Source organism: Amia ocellicauda, chromosome 1 (assembly GCF_036373705.1).
Source record: "Amia ocellicauda isolate fAmiCal2 chromosome 1, fAmiCal2.hap1, whole genome shotgun sequence".
NCBI lineage: Eukaryota > Metazoa > Chordata > Actinopteri > Amiiformes > Amiidae > Amia > Amia ocellicauda.
Genome location: NC_089850.1, coordinates 58,984,048 through 58,999,047, shown reverse-complemented (window position 1 = coordinate 58,999,047; position 15,000 = coordinate 58,984,048). Strand labels below are relative to the sequence as shown.

General features: G+C 44.7%; 2 protein-coding genes across 7 annotated transcripts in view; both read right to left on the bottom strand.

The window, feature by feature from the left end:
* Window positions 1-2,191, bottom strand: part of scn2b (sodium channel, voltage-gated, type II, beta) — a 26,667-nt gene extending 24,476 nt beyond the window's left edge. For all 3 annotated transcript variants that reach the window (XM_066711293.1, XM_066711285.1, XM_066711301.1), the window contains exon 1: window positions 1,845-2,191. In XM_066711293.1, coding sequence (XP_066567390.1) covers window positions 1,845-1,947 — 103 coding nt within the window. In that variant the 5' untranslated portion in view covers window positions 1,948-2,191. The remainder of the gene's footprint in view (window positions 1-1,844) is intronic.
* A 2,617-nt stretch (window positions 2,192-4,808) lies between these two features.
* LOC136754950 (uncharacterized) overlaps window positions 4,809-15,000 on the bottom strand; it is a 17,269-nt gene continuing 7,077 nt past the window's right edge. For 2 of the 4 annotated variants that reach the window (XM_066711242.1, XM_066711251.1), the window contains exons 2-8: window positions 11,358-11,404; window positions 8,068-8,216; window positions 7,552-7,762; window positions 6,935-7,094; window positions 6,788-6,848; window positions 6,509-6,598; window positions 4,809-6,048 (exon numbers count right to left, since the gene is read on the bottom strand). In XM_066711242.1, the coding sequence (XP_066567339.1) occupies window positions 5,938-6,048; window positions 6,509-6,598; window positions 6,788-6,848; window positions 6,935-7,094; window positions 7,552-7,762; window positions 8,068-8,216; window positions 11,358-11,391 (816 nt within the window). In that variant the 5' untranslated portion in view covers window positions 11,392-11,404 and the 3' untranslated portion in view covers window positions 4,809-5,937. Of the gene's footprint in view, window positions 6,049-6,508; window positions 6,599-6,787; window positions 6,849-6,934; window positions 7,095-7,551; window positions 7,763-8,067; window positions 8,217-11,357; window positions 11,405-12,305; window positions 12,406-15,000 lie in introns of those variants that run through there. The other 2 variants (XM_066711261.1, XM_066711271.1) reach the window with 2 other exon arrangements.

The window sequence follows — 15,000 nt, the reverse complement described above, 5'->3', positions numbered from 1 at the left end:
ATACACTGACACACACACACACACACACACTAATACACTGACACACACACACTGATACACTGACACACACACACACACACACACTGATACACTGACACACACACACACACTGATACACTGACACACACACACACACTAATACACTGACACACACACACACACACACACTGATACACTGACACACACACACACACACACTAATACACTGACACACACACACTGATACACTGACACACACACACACTAATACACTGACACACACACACACACACTGATACACTGACACACACACACACACACACATACACTGACACACACACACTAATACACTGACACACACACACACACTAATACACTGACACACACACACACACACACACACACACTAATACACTGACACACACACACTGATACACTGACACACACACACAAACACACACTAATACACTGACACACACACACTGATACACTGACACACACACACACACACACACTAATACACTGACACACACACACACAAACACACACTAATACACTGACACACACACATTGATACACTGACACACACACACACACACACACTAATACACTGACACACACACACACTGATACACTGACACACACACACACACTAATACACTGACACACACACACAAACACACACTAATACACTGACACACACACACACACACTAATACACTGACACACACACACAAACACACACTAATACACTGACACACACACACTGATACACTGACACACACACACTAATACACTGACACACACACACACACACACTGATACACTGACACACACACACTAATACACTGACACACACACACACACACACTGATACACTGACACACACACACTAATACACTGACACACACACACACACACACACTAATACACTGACACACACACACTGATACACTGACACACACACACACACACACACTGATACACTGACACACACACACACACTGATACACTGACACACACACACACACTAATACACTGACACACACACACACACACACACTGATACACTGACACACACACACACACACACTAATACACTGACACACACACACTGATACACTGACACACACACACACTAATACACTGACACACACACACACACACTGATACACTGACACACACACACTGATACACTGACACACACACACTAATACACTGACACACACACACTGATACACTGACACACACACACACACACACTAATACACTGACACACACACACACACTAATACACTGACACACACACACACTAATACACTGACACACACACACACTAATACACTGACACACACACACACACCCGAATGCCACTGTATGCTGCAGTAAAGCTCGCAAGCCCTGTAGCCAGAAGTCTGACTTTAATTCCCATTTCATCCGTTGTTGCTTGTATGCATGTCTATACCAACGAACTGAAGTAAAGATATAACGGCTCCCATGTACAAAAAAACTAAAATAAAAAATGAAGCAAAAACAACAACTAGCCTATACAGTGCAGCCGCACCATAGCTGACACACAACAGGGACAGGGATGGAGTAGAGGAGGGTGCAAGAGAAGGGGCCTTGTTTACCGTTTTCGCAGCCGTTTTATTTTGACACCTCCATCCCAGACACACACACTCCCGAAATATGTCCAAATGATGAGAGCATCCCCCCCCCCCACTACACACACACACACACACACACACACTCTCTCGCCAAAACAGGGAAACCCCTCTTCCAAATCCGTGTCAGCCCCCCGACAACAGCCCAACAGCCCCCCAGCCCCGCACATCAGACATGGCTTTTTGGTTATTTGTACTCACCCAGGATGGAGAGCACCAGCAGTCCTACACTGCACACGTTGGCCGCGTTCATCCATGATCTGGGTCGCGCTTGAGATGGCAAAAACATGTTGTCGGGCTTCATTGTGACGTGTTTCTGCAAACTGGGACGTTGCTTGGGTTTTGTTTTTAATAAAAAGTCAAAGGAAAAATAGGAATGTTATGGTATTTTTCAGTGCTATAATATGGCTGGCAGTGTCTGTAGCAGGAGGAGGGATTGGTTTTACGGTTGTGGTTGCAGTTTGAAGGAAGCGGAAGGGTCGGATTTTAAATCTCTCTCTCTCTCTCTCTCTCTCTCTCTCTCTCTCTCTCTCTCTCTCTCTCTCTCACACACACACACATGCACTCCCTCTCTGTGTGACACACACTCCATGCAAGAGCATCTCTGTCGCTCCCACTCCGCCTGGGATTAAGACACACAATGCACTATTGTACTGCCACCACCGGTATAGATGTAGTACGAGGAATAATATAAATACGTGAATATTATAAACATATTCGCGGATATATGTATGTATATATGTAGAATAATTGTGTATTTGTATCACTACTTTGTATTGTCCCTGCTGGTGACATTATACAAGTCAATATTCGTTCAAATGTATGCAAATCCATTGTCGAATTGATAGCACTGCATCTTTCCTCTTTGCTTCACCAACACACAATTGAAACATCATTTCGTCGGCCATTTCTTGCACTTGGATTTGACTAGAAAACCGCAGCAGCAAAGAAACTGAGTCCAGTTCACACACGCCACAATACCAGACTCTTGTCAACGTTACTGTAACTCGTTTATCCCACGCATTACACGTTTATGGAAACTTTTAGACATAGTATCAATTATCTTTCTTCTAATATGATAATACAGATTAGCCTCTATCTGACATTTTAATAAGTATGAATGGGGCCGTTTATGAAGGCACACTGAAGGATTGTGTGTCTGTGAATGAGGTCACTGCCTTGCTGTGCTACTGTACTGTGCCACTGATTCCCAGACGATCAGGGTCGGATCAGAACCAGTTTTCACCAGCAATTGTGATCTAATGCGTCACACAAGCCCCTGAAACATTACACACACACCTTATTTTTGCTTATGCTTGACCATATGTGGTTATTCATCACGAGCTGCTGGACAGAAAAGCAAACTTTCCCTCATCACGGGACAGGTATGGGAGTTCTTTCTCTCTTTTGTCCTGCCACCAAAACATCTGTACTTGACCCACAAACCTCTTCTGTGCAGCTGCTCATAATAAAATTCTTCCTGAATGACCATATATCCCTGGGTGCATGAAATTATAACCTCAAAACAAATAGACGCATTAAAAGGGTTTAAAAGCCCCTTGGCACGATCCATCACGGGCACAGGAGGGCTTGTCAATATACTAGTGGCAACACAGTTTTAGTGAAGATATGAGGTCATGAAAATGGCTTGTCAATAGTTTGTAGCTTGTAAACCCCAAACATGAATGGCATACTCAGCTTGCAGACATATGATGCAAATATCAGCGGAATATTAAAATGAGCAAATCAACATTCTGTAAGGGACATTGGTGATTGGCAGCGAAGTATTAAAGTGGGCGACAGAACACCTTTCTGTGACAAACCAATGCTATCCAATCAGAAAATCTCACATCTCTGGATCATTGTGCAACATTTTGTAGCACTAGGCAGCAACCAGACTTATTCCAGGTCTGAAGGGAAAGTCCTACTGAGAGACTGAGGAACTGAACCTTTTCACCCTGGAACAGAGGAGACTACGTGGGGACTTGATTCAAGTCCTCAAAATCATGAAAGGCATCGACCGCATCAAACCAGAGGAGCTTTTCCAGATCAGCAGGGACACACGCACCCGGGGACACAAATGGAAATTGGGCTTCAAGGCATTCAAGACAGAAAACAGGAGACACTTCTTCACACAGAGAGGCGTCACAATCTGAACAAACTCCCCAGCGATGTGGCTGAAGAGACAATTTGGGAACATTCAAAAACAGACTGGATAGGATCCTTGATCACTTAGTTATTAATGGACACCAAACGAGCACGATGGGGTTCTTATGTTCTTAAGCTTAAAATCTTTTTAACCTCAACTGGCCCGGCTGTCTTTTCAACAATACATGAAACAAAAACAACCTTCATGTTGAGTTTTGCCCGAGCAGGTTTGCTGTGGCTCCGGCCACATTCGGGCGCGAGTATACACATCACTTCATCACACTGGGTCTTAACGTTGGGCTCAATGGTGGCTCACATTGGATTCAACTGCAGAAAGGCCGGCTGCCACCATACAGTCCGCTGTGGGAAGCACTGAGTTTACAGATGACAGCACTGTTACTTTAAGGTTCGGCTCTGCTGCATAGATAAGAGTTTCACAGACCGGTGGGGAGATGGAGCAGCTAGTTTGGGCGTCGCTGTTAAACTGAAAATAAACCTGGAGCACAAAAAAAATACAAAAATCAGCTGGCTGCTTCCAAGCCCAGTTGCATTTGCATCGATCCTGTTTTTCAGCAGCAGAGAGAGAGGGGAGAGGGGGAGGCTGAGGGGGAGAGAGGAAACAAGGGGAAAGATGGGATGAGTGGGAAAAAGATCAAGGACAGAGAGAGAGAGGGAGAGAGAGAGGGAGGGAGAAGGGGAGAGGGATAGAGATGGGGATGGGGAGGGAAGGATTCCGGTCGTGGGGATTTCAAAGACAAGTGTATTGCAGAGTTAAAGCAATGCTGTCGAGGGGGATAGGGTTGATTTCAGACAGGCAGGTGGAAACTGCATCCAATCACCTCAATCTTGGCTCTGCCGTCCCCACAATCTGACCCACTGGATGGCTTGCCTACCAGAGCAGTGAAACCAGCAGCCTTTACAACACCTAGCACAAACTGCAGCAGGCACAAACACAGCAGGACTGGGAGTGTGTAAAGACGCATTGCAGGAAACACAACACACTACATGAAACACATGTATATATATATATTTTTATTTATTTATTTATTTATTTATTTTATTCAACTATTTACATTCAACAAAAATTAACAAAGAAAATGTTTTTAAACCCTTTAAATGCATCTATTAGTTTTGAGGTTATCATTTCATTGCCAGAGCATAATTAATGTAAGTAATGTCGGATGCGATCATTGATTGGATTCAAACAGAGGCAGTATGTGTCTATAACAGATACAGTAGCATTCCCATCGGAGGGGATTAACCTCTTATTTCTACCACACTGTACAGTCTCAGTGTGTTTCACCAGGTGTGTCTCTGTGTGTTGATTTCCCTGCACGGTTTGAAATGTCACCAGAATTAAACATCACTAGCAAGGACACTTTGGCAGGCTTTTAAACAATTGGATTTCAGCACTAACTGCGGACCCTAGAAGAGAAGCCATGCTAATCTGCAGTCTGACAGCAGGGGGAGCCCTTTCTCAAGATCACTCTGCTTTACAATCTTTAACCTGCTATCACCAGCACTGCACTGCACTGCTTCTCTCGGTCCACTACAGTAGATCAGATCACCTTTGTTTAATTCGCTAATGGACATGGCTCGCAATTCAAGCATACTATAGTACAGAAATTAGTTAAAGCAGTAAAGGCTCACACAGTGCGAATACAATTCTCAACCAACAACACAAAACAGTAAGAGGCGCCTCTCAGTTGTGTGTGGGCTTGCATACTTTTAAAACCCTCACTTTGAACTCAACAGGAAGTGTGTCTACATGCAAGACCATAAAGATTGAACAATCAGTGGTATTTTTAGTTCTTCTAAGCCCGTCTCAAAACTGAATCAAGTTATGCTTAGCTGCGTCTTTTTTTGATTTCTTTTGTTAACGACGATAAGAAGGGAGCGGAAATGTGCCGCCTTCGTATCTTGTTTTTTTCCGTTTCGCCTTTCAGTTTCCTGGTTTTGACTGTATCAAAGGTGTCTGACTCGAAATAGGACAGAGTGCCTCACAAAGGCAAGAGGCATCTCACTTAATGCACCTTTTCATACACCGGGCAAGACTTTCAATACAGGTGCCTTCCCTGTGAGCGGACGAGAGTATGGGTTTCGGAGTGTAAATCCATATATAATCCCGATCAGTGGAGTGAGCTTTCTACACCACACTGGTGTATATGACTTCAGCTGGAAGGTTTTCTTCGGCACACCACTCCAACGGAAGCCCCTTCCTGTTGTTTTGAGGCCGTGATGAACATGGGTCTCCGTGCTGCCGAGTGGAAGACAAACACTGTTACACAACTAAACTGATAACACTGCCGGAGCTCACGGATGGGATGGATGGAAACTAGGTTTTTCCCGTTGAGGTATTACCTACCACATTCATTCCCTGTCCGTAAGACTTATTATTAGTCAGAATGGCTTTTCAGGCTTCTGATCAGCATCGTTTTAGTTTGGCTAATAATCATTTTTCGATACTTTGTTCCAACAATTTAGACACTAAAATTGAAAACATTGCTGGATGGTAGGTTTTTAAGTGCGGTAGATTTATTTTTGAAGATATAGTTTTACTATTGCATTTTGTTTTTCTGGGGACACCTTGTTGATAATAGGAAGGCCCTGTGTTGTGCGATCGAACAGCGAATTCTCAAAGCTTTAAGTTAAGAACTGAATAAGTGAGGGTGTTTTTTACACTAAGAGAGGCAGGGGTCTGGAGCAAGCAAACGCACCATGGTCAGATAGATGCTCTCCTCTTTGAAGCTGCAGGAGACGGGGTGTGGCACGCATCTCTTTCCCAGGGTGACGTAGCAGTCCGTGTCCTGCAGAGACAGAGATATATAGAGAGAGAATCAAACCGGTCTGTTCAAGTCTAACACTGTTAGCTCTTCACATATCCTCTAATCTGGGCTGATCTGCGAATTTAGACTAGAACACTGAACCAAGATATTATGTACTAATAAAATAAAATAATAAAATAAAGCCTGCTGACTGATCCAGCTCGCCGGTACCTTGTCTTTCCCAGGGAGCTGTGCGTCTACAGTCTTGGCCTCAGTCTTCTCGTTCTCCTCCCTGAAACATCAAACAATGGACGCACAATTAGCCCAGAGAGACACGGGAGAGGAAAATTCTGTGAGTCCTGTGTCGTCCAGTGTTACCTCAGTGTGTCGGGGTGCTTTCGATGTCTCCAGTGTGTCCACAGCCCTACCCCCACAAACAGAAGCAGGGCAAGTAGTCCAGCCCCACATCCAGCGTAGAGTGGCCACTGAGACGACTGAGGCTCGGGGGACATGTGGATAGGGCCCATCCTGCCTCGTGCTGGGAGAGGAAGAGGAGGGAGGAAAGGATTGAGAATCAGAGGGGAGGGTGAGACCAAGGGGGTGGAGAGAGGACAGCGAGACAGAGGACAGAGAGGTAGTGTGGGAGACAGAGATGGAGAAAATGACAGACCGAGGACATGGGTGATACTCAACAAAATGAGGGAGGGAGGCAGAGAGAGAAATGAAGGAGTGAAACAGACAAAGGATCAAAGGGAGAAAGAAAGGACGAATTGAGAGAGAGAGAGAACACAAAGAATACAGCAATAAGAAGGATGTAGGGAGGTGGTAAGATGGGGGGACACCGAATACAGAAGATACTGTTAGAAACTATAATTAAAACTGCATAGCAGAGATCGGGGTACAAATCTGTATTCTCTCATGATTCAAGTTAAATACTATCAGTTTTAGACACACAGACAACAGTCAACCTCCAGCTGTGGGACGGCAGTACAAACCTGAGCCGTAGGGGAGGACGGTAAGGGTGGTGGAGTTCCTGTAGATCAGGCCGTGGTGGTGAGGCCGCACGAGGCACGTGTACACGCCACTGTGGTTCCGGGTGACAGAATGGAGGAGGACGCAGGCATCGTTATTCCAGATGTCCCCGACGAAGGACACCCCGCGCTGCGTGGTGCTGTGATTAGCGAGGTAGAAGAAAATCGCCACCTGCTGAGCAAACAAAGCAGGGAGCCTTCGTTCAACAGAGAACGGTGGCTTCATTGACTCCACAAATTAAACACACAAATTGGACTCATGGAGTCAACAGCCGCCATCTTCATTCACAGCCAGCCACCACGCACGACAGTGATCGTCAGACCCGGCCCTGCAAGGCTGGAGGGGCTCTCATCAGTGTGAGATTTAATCTTAGTTGTATTGCAGCAATTGTACAGTTATTATTATTCTTCTTATTCTTATTATTATTATGAAAAGAAAACGCATTAAGAAGGAATAAGAAGGGAGAAAATAGGCGTTACCGTTTGGTTAAACTCCCAATCTACACTGAAGCTGTGGCCCCTGTGTTCAGGGCTGAGGGAGAAGGTGCAGGGGAGCCGCACATCTGACCCTTCATTCACTCGCAGCTCCTGCTCTGTGAAGACCTGGGTCCTGCCACTGCACACTGCAACTGCAAAACAGGAGCAACACACTCAATACTGCACACTGCGGCTGCAAAACAGCTGCAGCACACTCTCAATACTGCACACTGTGGCTGCAATACAGCTGCAGCACACTCTCAATACTGCACACTGCGGCTGCAATACAGCTGCAGCACACTCTCAATACTGCACACTGCGGCTGCAATACAGCTGCAGCACACTCTCAATACTGCACACTGCGGCTGCAATACAGCTGCAGCACACTCTCAATACTGCACACTGTGGCTGCAATACAGGAGCAACAAACTCAATACTGCACACTGTGGCTGCAATACAGCAGCAACACACTCAATACTGCACACTGCGGCTGCAAAACAGGATCAACACACTCTCAATACTGCACACTATGGCTGCAATACAGCAGCAACACACTCTCAATACTGCACACTGCGGCTGTAAAACAGGAGCAACACACTCAATACTGCACACTTCGACTGCAATACAGCAGCAACACAATACTGCACACTGCGGCTGCAAAACAGGATCAACACACTCAATACTGCACACTGCAACTGCAATACAGTGGCAACACACTCAATACTGCACACTGTGGCTGCAAAACAGGAGCAACACATTCTCAATACTGCACACTGCGGCTGCAAAATTGGAGCAACACACTCAATACTGCACACTGCAACTGCAATACAGTGGCAACACTCTCAATACTGCACACTGCGGCTGCAAAATTGGAGCAACACACTCAATACTGCACACTGCGGCTGCAATACAGCAGCAACACTCTCAATACTGCACACTGTGGCTGCAATACAGCAGCAACACAATACTGCACACTGTGGCTGCAATACAGCAGCAACACACTCAATACTGCACACTATGGCTGCAATACAGCAGCAACACACTCTCAATACTGCACACTGTGGCTGCAATACAGCAGCAACACACTCAATACTGCACACTGCGGCTGTAAAACAGGAGCAACACACTCTCAATACTGCACACTGCGGCTGTAAAACAGGAGCAACACACTCTCAATACTGCACACTGCCACTGCAAAACAGCAGCAACACACTCAATACCGCACACTGCCACTGCAAAACAGCAGCAACACACTCAATACCGCACACTGGTTTCATATCTCAGTCTCTGACTTCAGAGGCACCTATCAATAGGGAGGTTTAAACAAAAGTTCATGTTGAATTACATTAAAACTGCACGATCAACAAGATACCACAGACCAGCAACGTGATGAGGAACTGTCTGCTCAAGTGTCAGGGGTTCCTGCCCGCCTCCGAAATACCCACTCTAATCAAACTACGATCACAATGTTCAGTATTTAAAATGCATTTGTTCCGATTTGGGGGACTGATTGGCCAATGGCTTTTTTCATACTCCTTTGCACGAAGGGCGCTATATAAAATTAGCTGTACTGTATTACTGTAATCATCAGCATAATCATACAATCAATCTTTCTACAGTGTGTGGTTTATGCCAGTGGTTTAGTTTGCTCTACTTTTGATTTCTTCCATGATATCACCACTTCAGTTTGACTTCTTCGAGTATCTGTTGATCAACTTCAATTGTCTTTGATTTAACAAAGCTGTTAAACATGACTCTGGTCTCAATCAAGTGCAATATAAGTACAGCTTTCACACTGGTGTCCGAGAGCTCTGGATGTTGAAGCTGCAGGTCCTCGGACGTGTTTGCATGAGGACCTCACCATCCTTGCAAATCATAAGATGTTTAACAAGGTTACTTTTTCTTCCCAGTCCAGAGTCTTGCTGTGAGGAGTTGTGCGATCTGCTTAACCTACTCCTTTGTAGGGATTCAATCAAATGGTTTTTCATAGTCAGCAAGAGCTCATTTTCTCCACATCGTTCTCATCCTTCTCAGATGAAGTGAAGATGACCCATCACGTTATATCCACTTCTGAATCCCACGTGTTCTCTTGGTGTGGCGAAGTCCAGGGACTGATATACACCGATCAGCCATAACATTATGACCACCTGGCTAATATTGTGTAGGTCCCCCTTTTGCCGCCAAAACAGCCCTGACCCGTCGAGGCATGGACTCCACTAGAACTCTGAAGGTGTGCTGTGGTATCTGGCACCAAGACGTCAGCAGCAGATCCTTTAAGTCCTGTAAGTTGTGAGGTTGGGCCTCCATGGATCAGACTTGTTTGTCCAGCACATCCCACAGATGCTCGATTGGATTGAGATCTGGGGAATTTGGAGTCAACACCTTGAACTCGTGATTCATCAGACCAGGCCACCTTCTTTCATTGCTCCGTGGTCCAGTTCTGATGCTCAAGTGCCCATTGTAGGCGCTTTCGGCAGTGGACAGGGGTCAGCCTGGGCACCCTGACTGGTCTGTGGCTACGCAGCCCCATACGCAACAAACTGCGATGCACTGTGTGTTCTGACACCTTTCTATCAGAACCAGCATTCACTTTTTCAGCAATTTGAGCTACAGTAGCTCGTCTGTTGGATCGGACCACACGGGCCAGCCTTCGCTCCCCACGTGCATCAATGAGCCTTGGCCGCCCATGACCCTTTCGCCGGTTCACCGCTTTTCCTTCCTTGGACCACTTTTGATAGGTACTGACCACTGCAGACCGGGAACACCCCACAAGAGCTGCAGTTTTGGAGATGCTGACCCAGTCGTCTAGCCATCACATTTTGGCCCTTGTCAAAGTCACTCAGATCCTTACGCTGCCCATTTTTCCTGCTTCTAACACAGCAACTTTGAGGACAAAATGTTCACTTGCTGCCTAATATATCCCACCCACTGACAGGTGCCATGATAACGAGATTATCAGTGTTATTCACTTGACCTGTCAGTGCTCATGATGTTATGGCTGATCGGTGTATACTGTATATATACACTACAAAAACCAGGAGGTTGCAGAGAAGCATTGGTCAACCCTGTTCCCGAAGAGGCACAATCACAGCGGTGAGGAGGACTAATTAAGCCTGATAATGATGACTAAATTACACCTTATATTCGAATCAATTAAGCCATTACCAGTTTGGACCAAACAGACACCAGCAGACTAGTACAAGATCATAAAGTCCCGATACAACAAAACAGCCAATGAGCGGCACAGCTATAGCGTGCGTGAGACAGAGAACAAAAGGACAACAAATTCTTACCACAGAAAGTTGCAATCCACAATATGGGGCTCATTTGGGATCAGGTTCTGCAATTAAATAAACATAAGCATTTGAATAATAGACAATCGAATTTACACAGGATCTGGATGGACCCCATCAGCCAGACGCACTGTTGTAGAGCAACACAAAAAATAATAATCAGGATCCATTAGTGAGGTTTAACCCCAACTCACCTTCCTCTCAATGAGAAGCTGTGGACAGCATTAACAAGACTGAAGCAATCGCTCGGGCTGCTTCTGAACTGTTGAGTCAGAAGTTTCGATTCTCTGGTGGAAATCATACCGATCTCCTGAGTGAGGCGTGAGGGTCAGTGGGCAGAGAGGACTTCCTTCGCATACGCGGTCAAATTACTTCCCTGCTTTGCACTCAGCCGCATGTTTATGTACTGATTTATGTAATATTATGTTCGATGCTTACATCTGGTCAATTTCAGATGTCGGTTTGTACGGACTGGTGCTTCAGATGTTGCCAAGTGCGCTGAAGTGGCCCGAGGGATCTGCTGTGCTTTAGAAAATAAATACATACTTAGTGAGTCAGTGTCGGTTTTGCTGATTGACTCATTTGCTTCGCGGTCACCATTACAGAACAAGAGTGGCGTGAAATGCAGATACAGCGCTGACCAGGCAATCGCAGTCTGCTGGTGTTTTGTAAATCTATAAAATCAGGAGTCATTTCCAGTCACCAAATACTGTCCTTTTGTTCACAGATTTGGTGACTGGAAAGGACTCCTGATTTATGGATAAGCATGTCATTCTACAAACCCTAATAAAAAAAATATTGTGCATACACACATTACTAAATCACTCGGGAAAATGTACCGCTTTTGTTGCAAGCAGCTAAAACATGCATCTGAGGGACAAAAGTGTGTTTGTGCCACAGTCTTCACTCCAGGACGGTCTGTGTGTGCAGAACATAAAGACAGCTCACCCAGTCAGACACAGAAGACACGGCGGGTCTTCAGGGATGTTATTTTGGCAGATGGCGAGACAGGGGTGCCCTCCTCTCCCCGGAATAAGCACAGTGCTGTGCCGTGTGTCCCTCTCCCCCTCTCCCCCTCTCCCCCCCTCTCTCCCCCTCTCTCTCTCTCTCTCCCCCTCTCTCTCTTTCCTGCTTTCCACTGTTTTTCCGTTCTATGTCTCGCTCCTAGTTAAAAAACAATCAAACAAACAATTTAATGTATTTAAAATAGGCAGTTCACAGAAAATCAGCACTTGTGACTTTTGTGTGTTTTCCAAAATGATGTAAATAAATAAACTACTGTAGTTGAAGCTCTACCCCCCAAATAAGGTGTATTTAAAGATGAAACAGATTCCAAAGGATCTTTAAACTTAATCTGCCAGTGTTTGTTGTGAGCTCAAGGACATGCAGTTTGTTCATCTCAGAGTAATGCTTCTTAATAAGGCTGGGTGACAGACTGTGGGGTATGTAGGATTAATTTAGATCATAAAGTTATGGCATTTTTATAACCGTTTTTGCAGGATAGTGCAGAATTTAGGTAGGTTTAAGAGTTTAATAAGTCTGTGTATTAATAGGAATTGAAAACATGTTGTTCCCAGAAACCATATAAAATACCTGGTAAACAAGATAAAACTTTTAAGTATTTAAAATAGACAGAATTCAAGTAGTTTCTGTGTGGTCTGTGACTTAACAACAGGAAGAGAAAAAGATAACCGTTAGCAGTCCAGAGAAAAGCAGATAACGTTATCAACTTGACATTTAGATTCACTGTCTAGGTCAGCGGCGTCATTAGGCCTGGGCGTCCGCAGCTGCAGCCCCGAATGTTTTATGAATAGCCCCAAAAAACTAAAATAATAATAATACAAAAATAGCCCCGGATCTATTAATCTGTCATTCCGATCATGCACTAAAGCCCTTGAAAATAATATGATATTGTTGATCAAAAACGCAAGTATGTTTTGGGTCCTCTGTGTCACTCAAGCAGCAGATCTGCTTCACATTACTTGGCACACGCATTTTGTGTGAGCCGAGAGAGAGAGAGAGAGAGAGCGCACTGGTTACAGGGCTTGTAATTGTTGGCATCTGGCGGTAGCTAATTCACTAAGGCAAAACTTGAATTGATTGGCGGCTATGGATATAAGAAGCTTTTTCATAAAGAAAAAGGATCATGAAGGCAAGGAGGCACAGGTGAGGCTAGAGGAGGTGCAGGACGAGGACGAGTTATGTCCTGTAGCTGCAGCAGCAGATGAGTCAGGACGTGAGAGTGCCACTGCCTCATCTAATGTTACAAGCTCGGGTTGGTGAAGAAGAGGGCTCTTGAGCTAGATAGCTAGTCTAGCTCACTGGTTCTCAAAAGTTTTTGTCACAAGGACCACCATTTATTAAAACAAGAATTTCAAAGGCACACCTTTACATACGATTATAGCTATGTAAGTCATCATAAATAAGACTAATTCCAAGGCACACCTGGCCAGTTCCCAAGGCACACCAGTGTCGACGGCACGCAGTCCGAGAACCACTGGTCTCTAGCCTAACTTTGGGAAGTATGACCTTACTTTGCCTCTGTAGAATCCAACTGATAAGTCTTCAAGCCATAATTCATTTCCCCTGAAGCATATGTATGACTCGTATGCATCTCTGCAACTGATCTGGCGATTGAAACACTCATTTTGTTTATTTTGATTTCATGTTGTGAAAGCCAGCCTACGCACCTGACCGGAACCTTCTGGTGTCTCACATCTTCTATTCATTTTACTCTAGTACGTGTTGGGTCCTCTCAAATGGAGGCACTGCTCTAAGGTTGCTTGCTGCTAGAAACCTGGTGCTGTCTGTTTACCTCAGCACTGCCGGCGGTAGTGAGACTGCCTGTGCCAGCTAACGACGTTGAGTGTGGCGAGGTAGCCAGCTAGCTAGCCAGTTTGTTTCTAAGATGAAACCAGCAAAGAGACATAAGGTAGACATTAGGACATTTTTTCCACACAATGTGAGTGCTTATATCTAAGCTAGATATGTATGATTGAATGAAAATATTCCAAGAACAATATCAGAAGTACAGCTAAATAGTTGATGTCTGATTGACAATGTATAAGTCTAGCTAGCTAACGTAACTGCTTGCTAGAGATTTTTTTCAGATCAGTTTTTCTTTCCTTTTACGTCCAAAATCTTAGTTAATCTTTTTTTATTAATACTCATTAAAAAGTGCACCAGATTAATACATTTAGCTGTTCAAAATCTTTTTTTTCTTCCAGGTGAGAATGACTCCAGACCCCCCCCACTTTGGGTTTGGACTCTGGGCTAAGCCCTGAATGTATTGTAATGCTAGGTCACAAACTGGTGTGTGTTCTGGGTTATTTTATTTTTTTCTAAATTCAACTGAAAAAGTTGACATTTTCAACTAAAAAAATATGGAGAATTTTTTAATATTCCTGTTGTGTTTTCCATTCACAATGAAAAAAGGTGCACTAGGTTAAGGGGTGATTCACCCCTCTGATGGCCCCCCTAATATTACAACTGGCCAGCCAGCCCCCCAGCTGAAACGGACTAGAACCGCCACTGACTAGGTTAGAGAATACAGTTGGCATAATGACACTTCCGTATATTATTAATACCATGACATTTCCAACATGAACACAATAGCAATTCAGAGAAATTGCTACATTTGGGT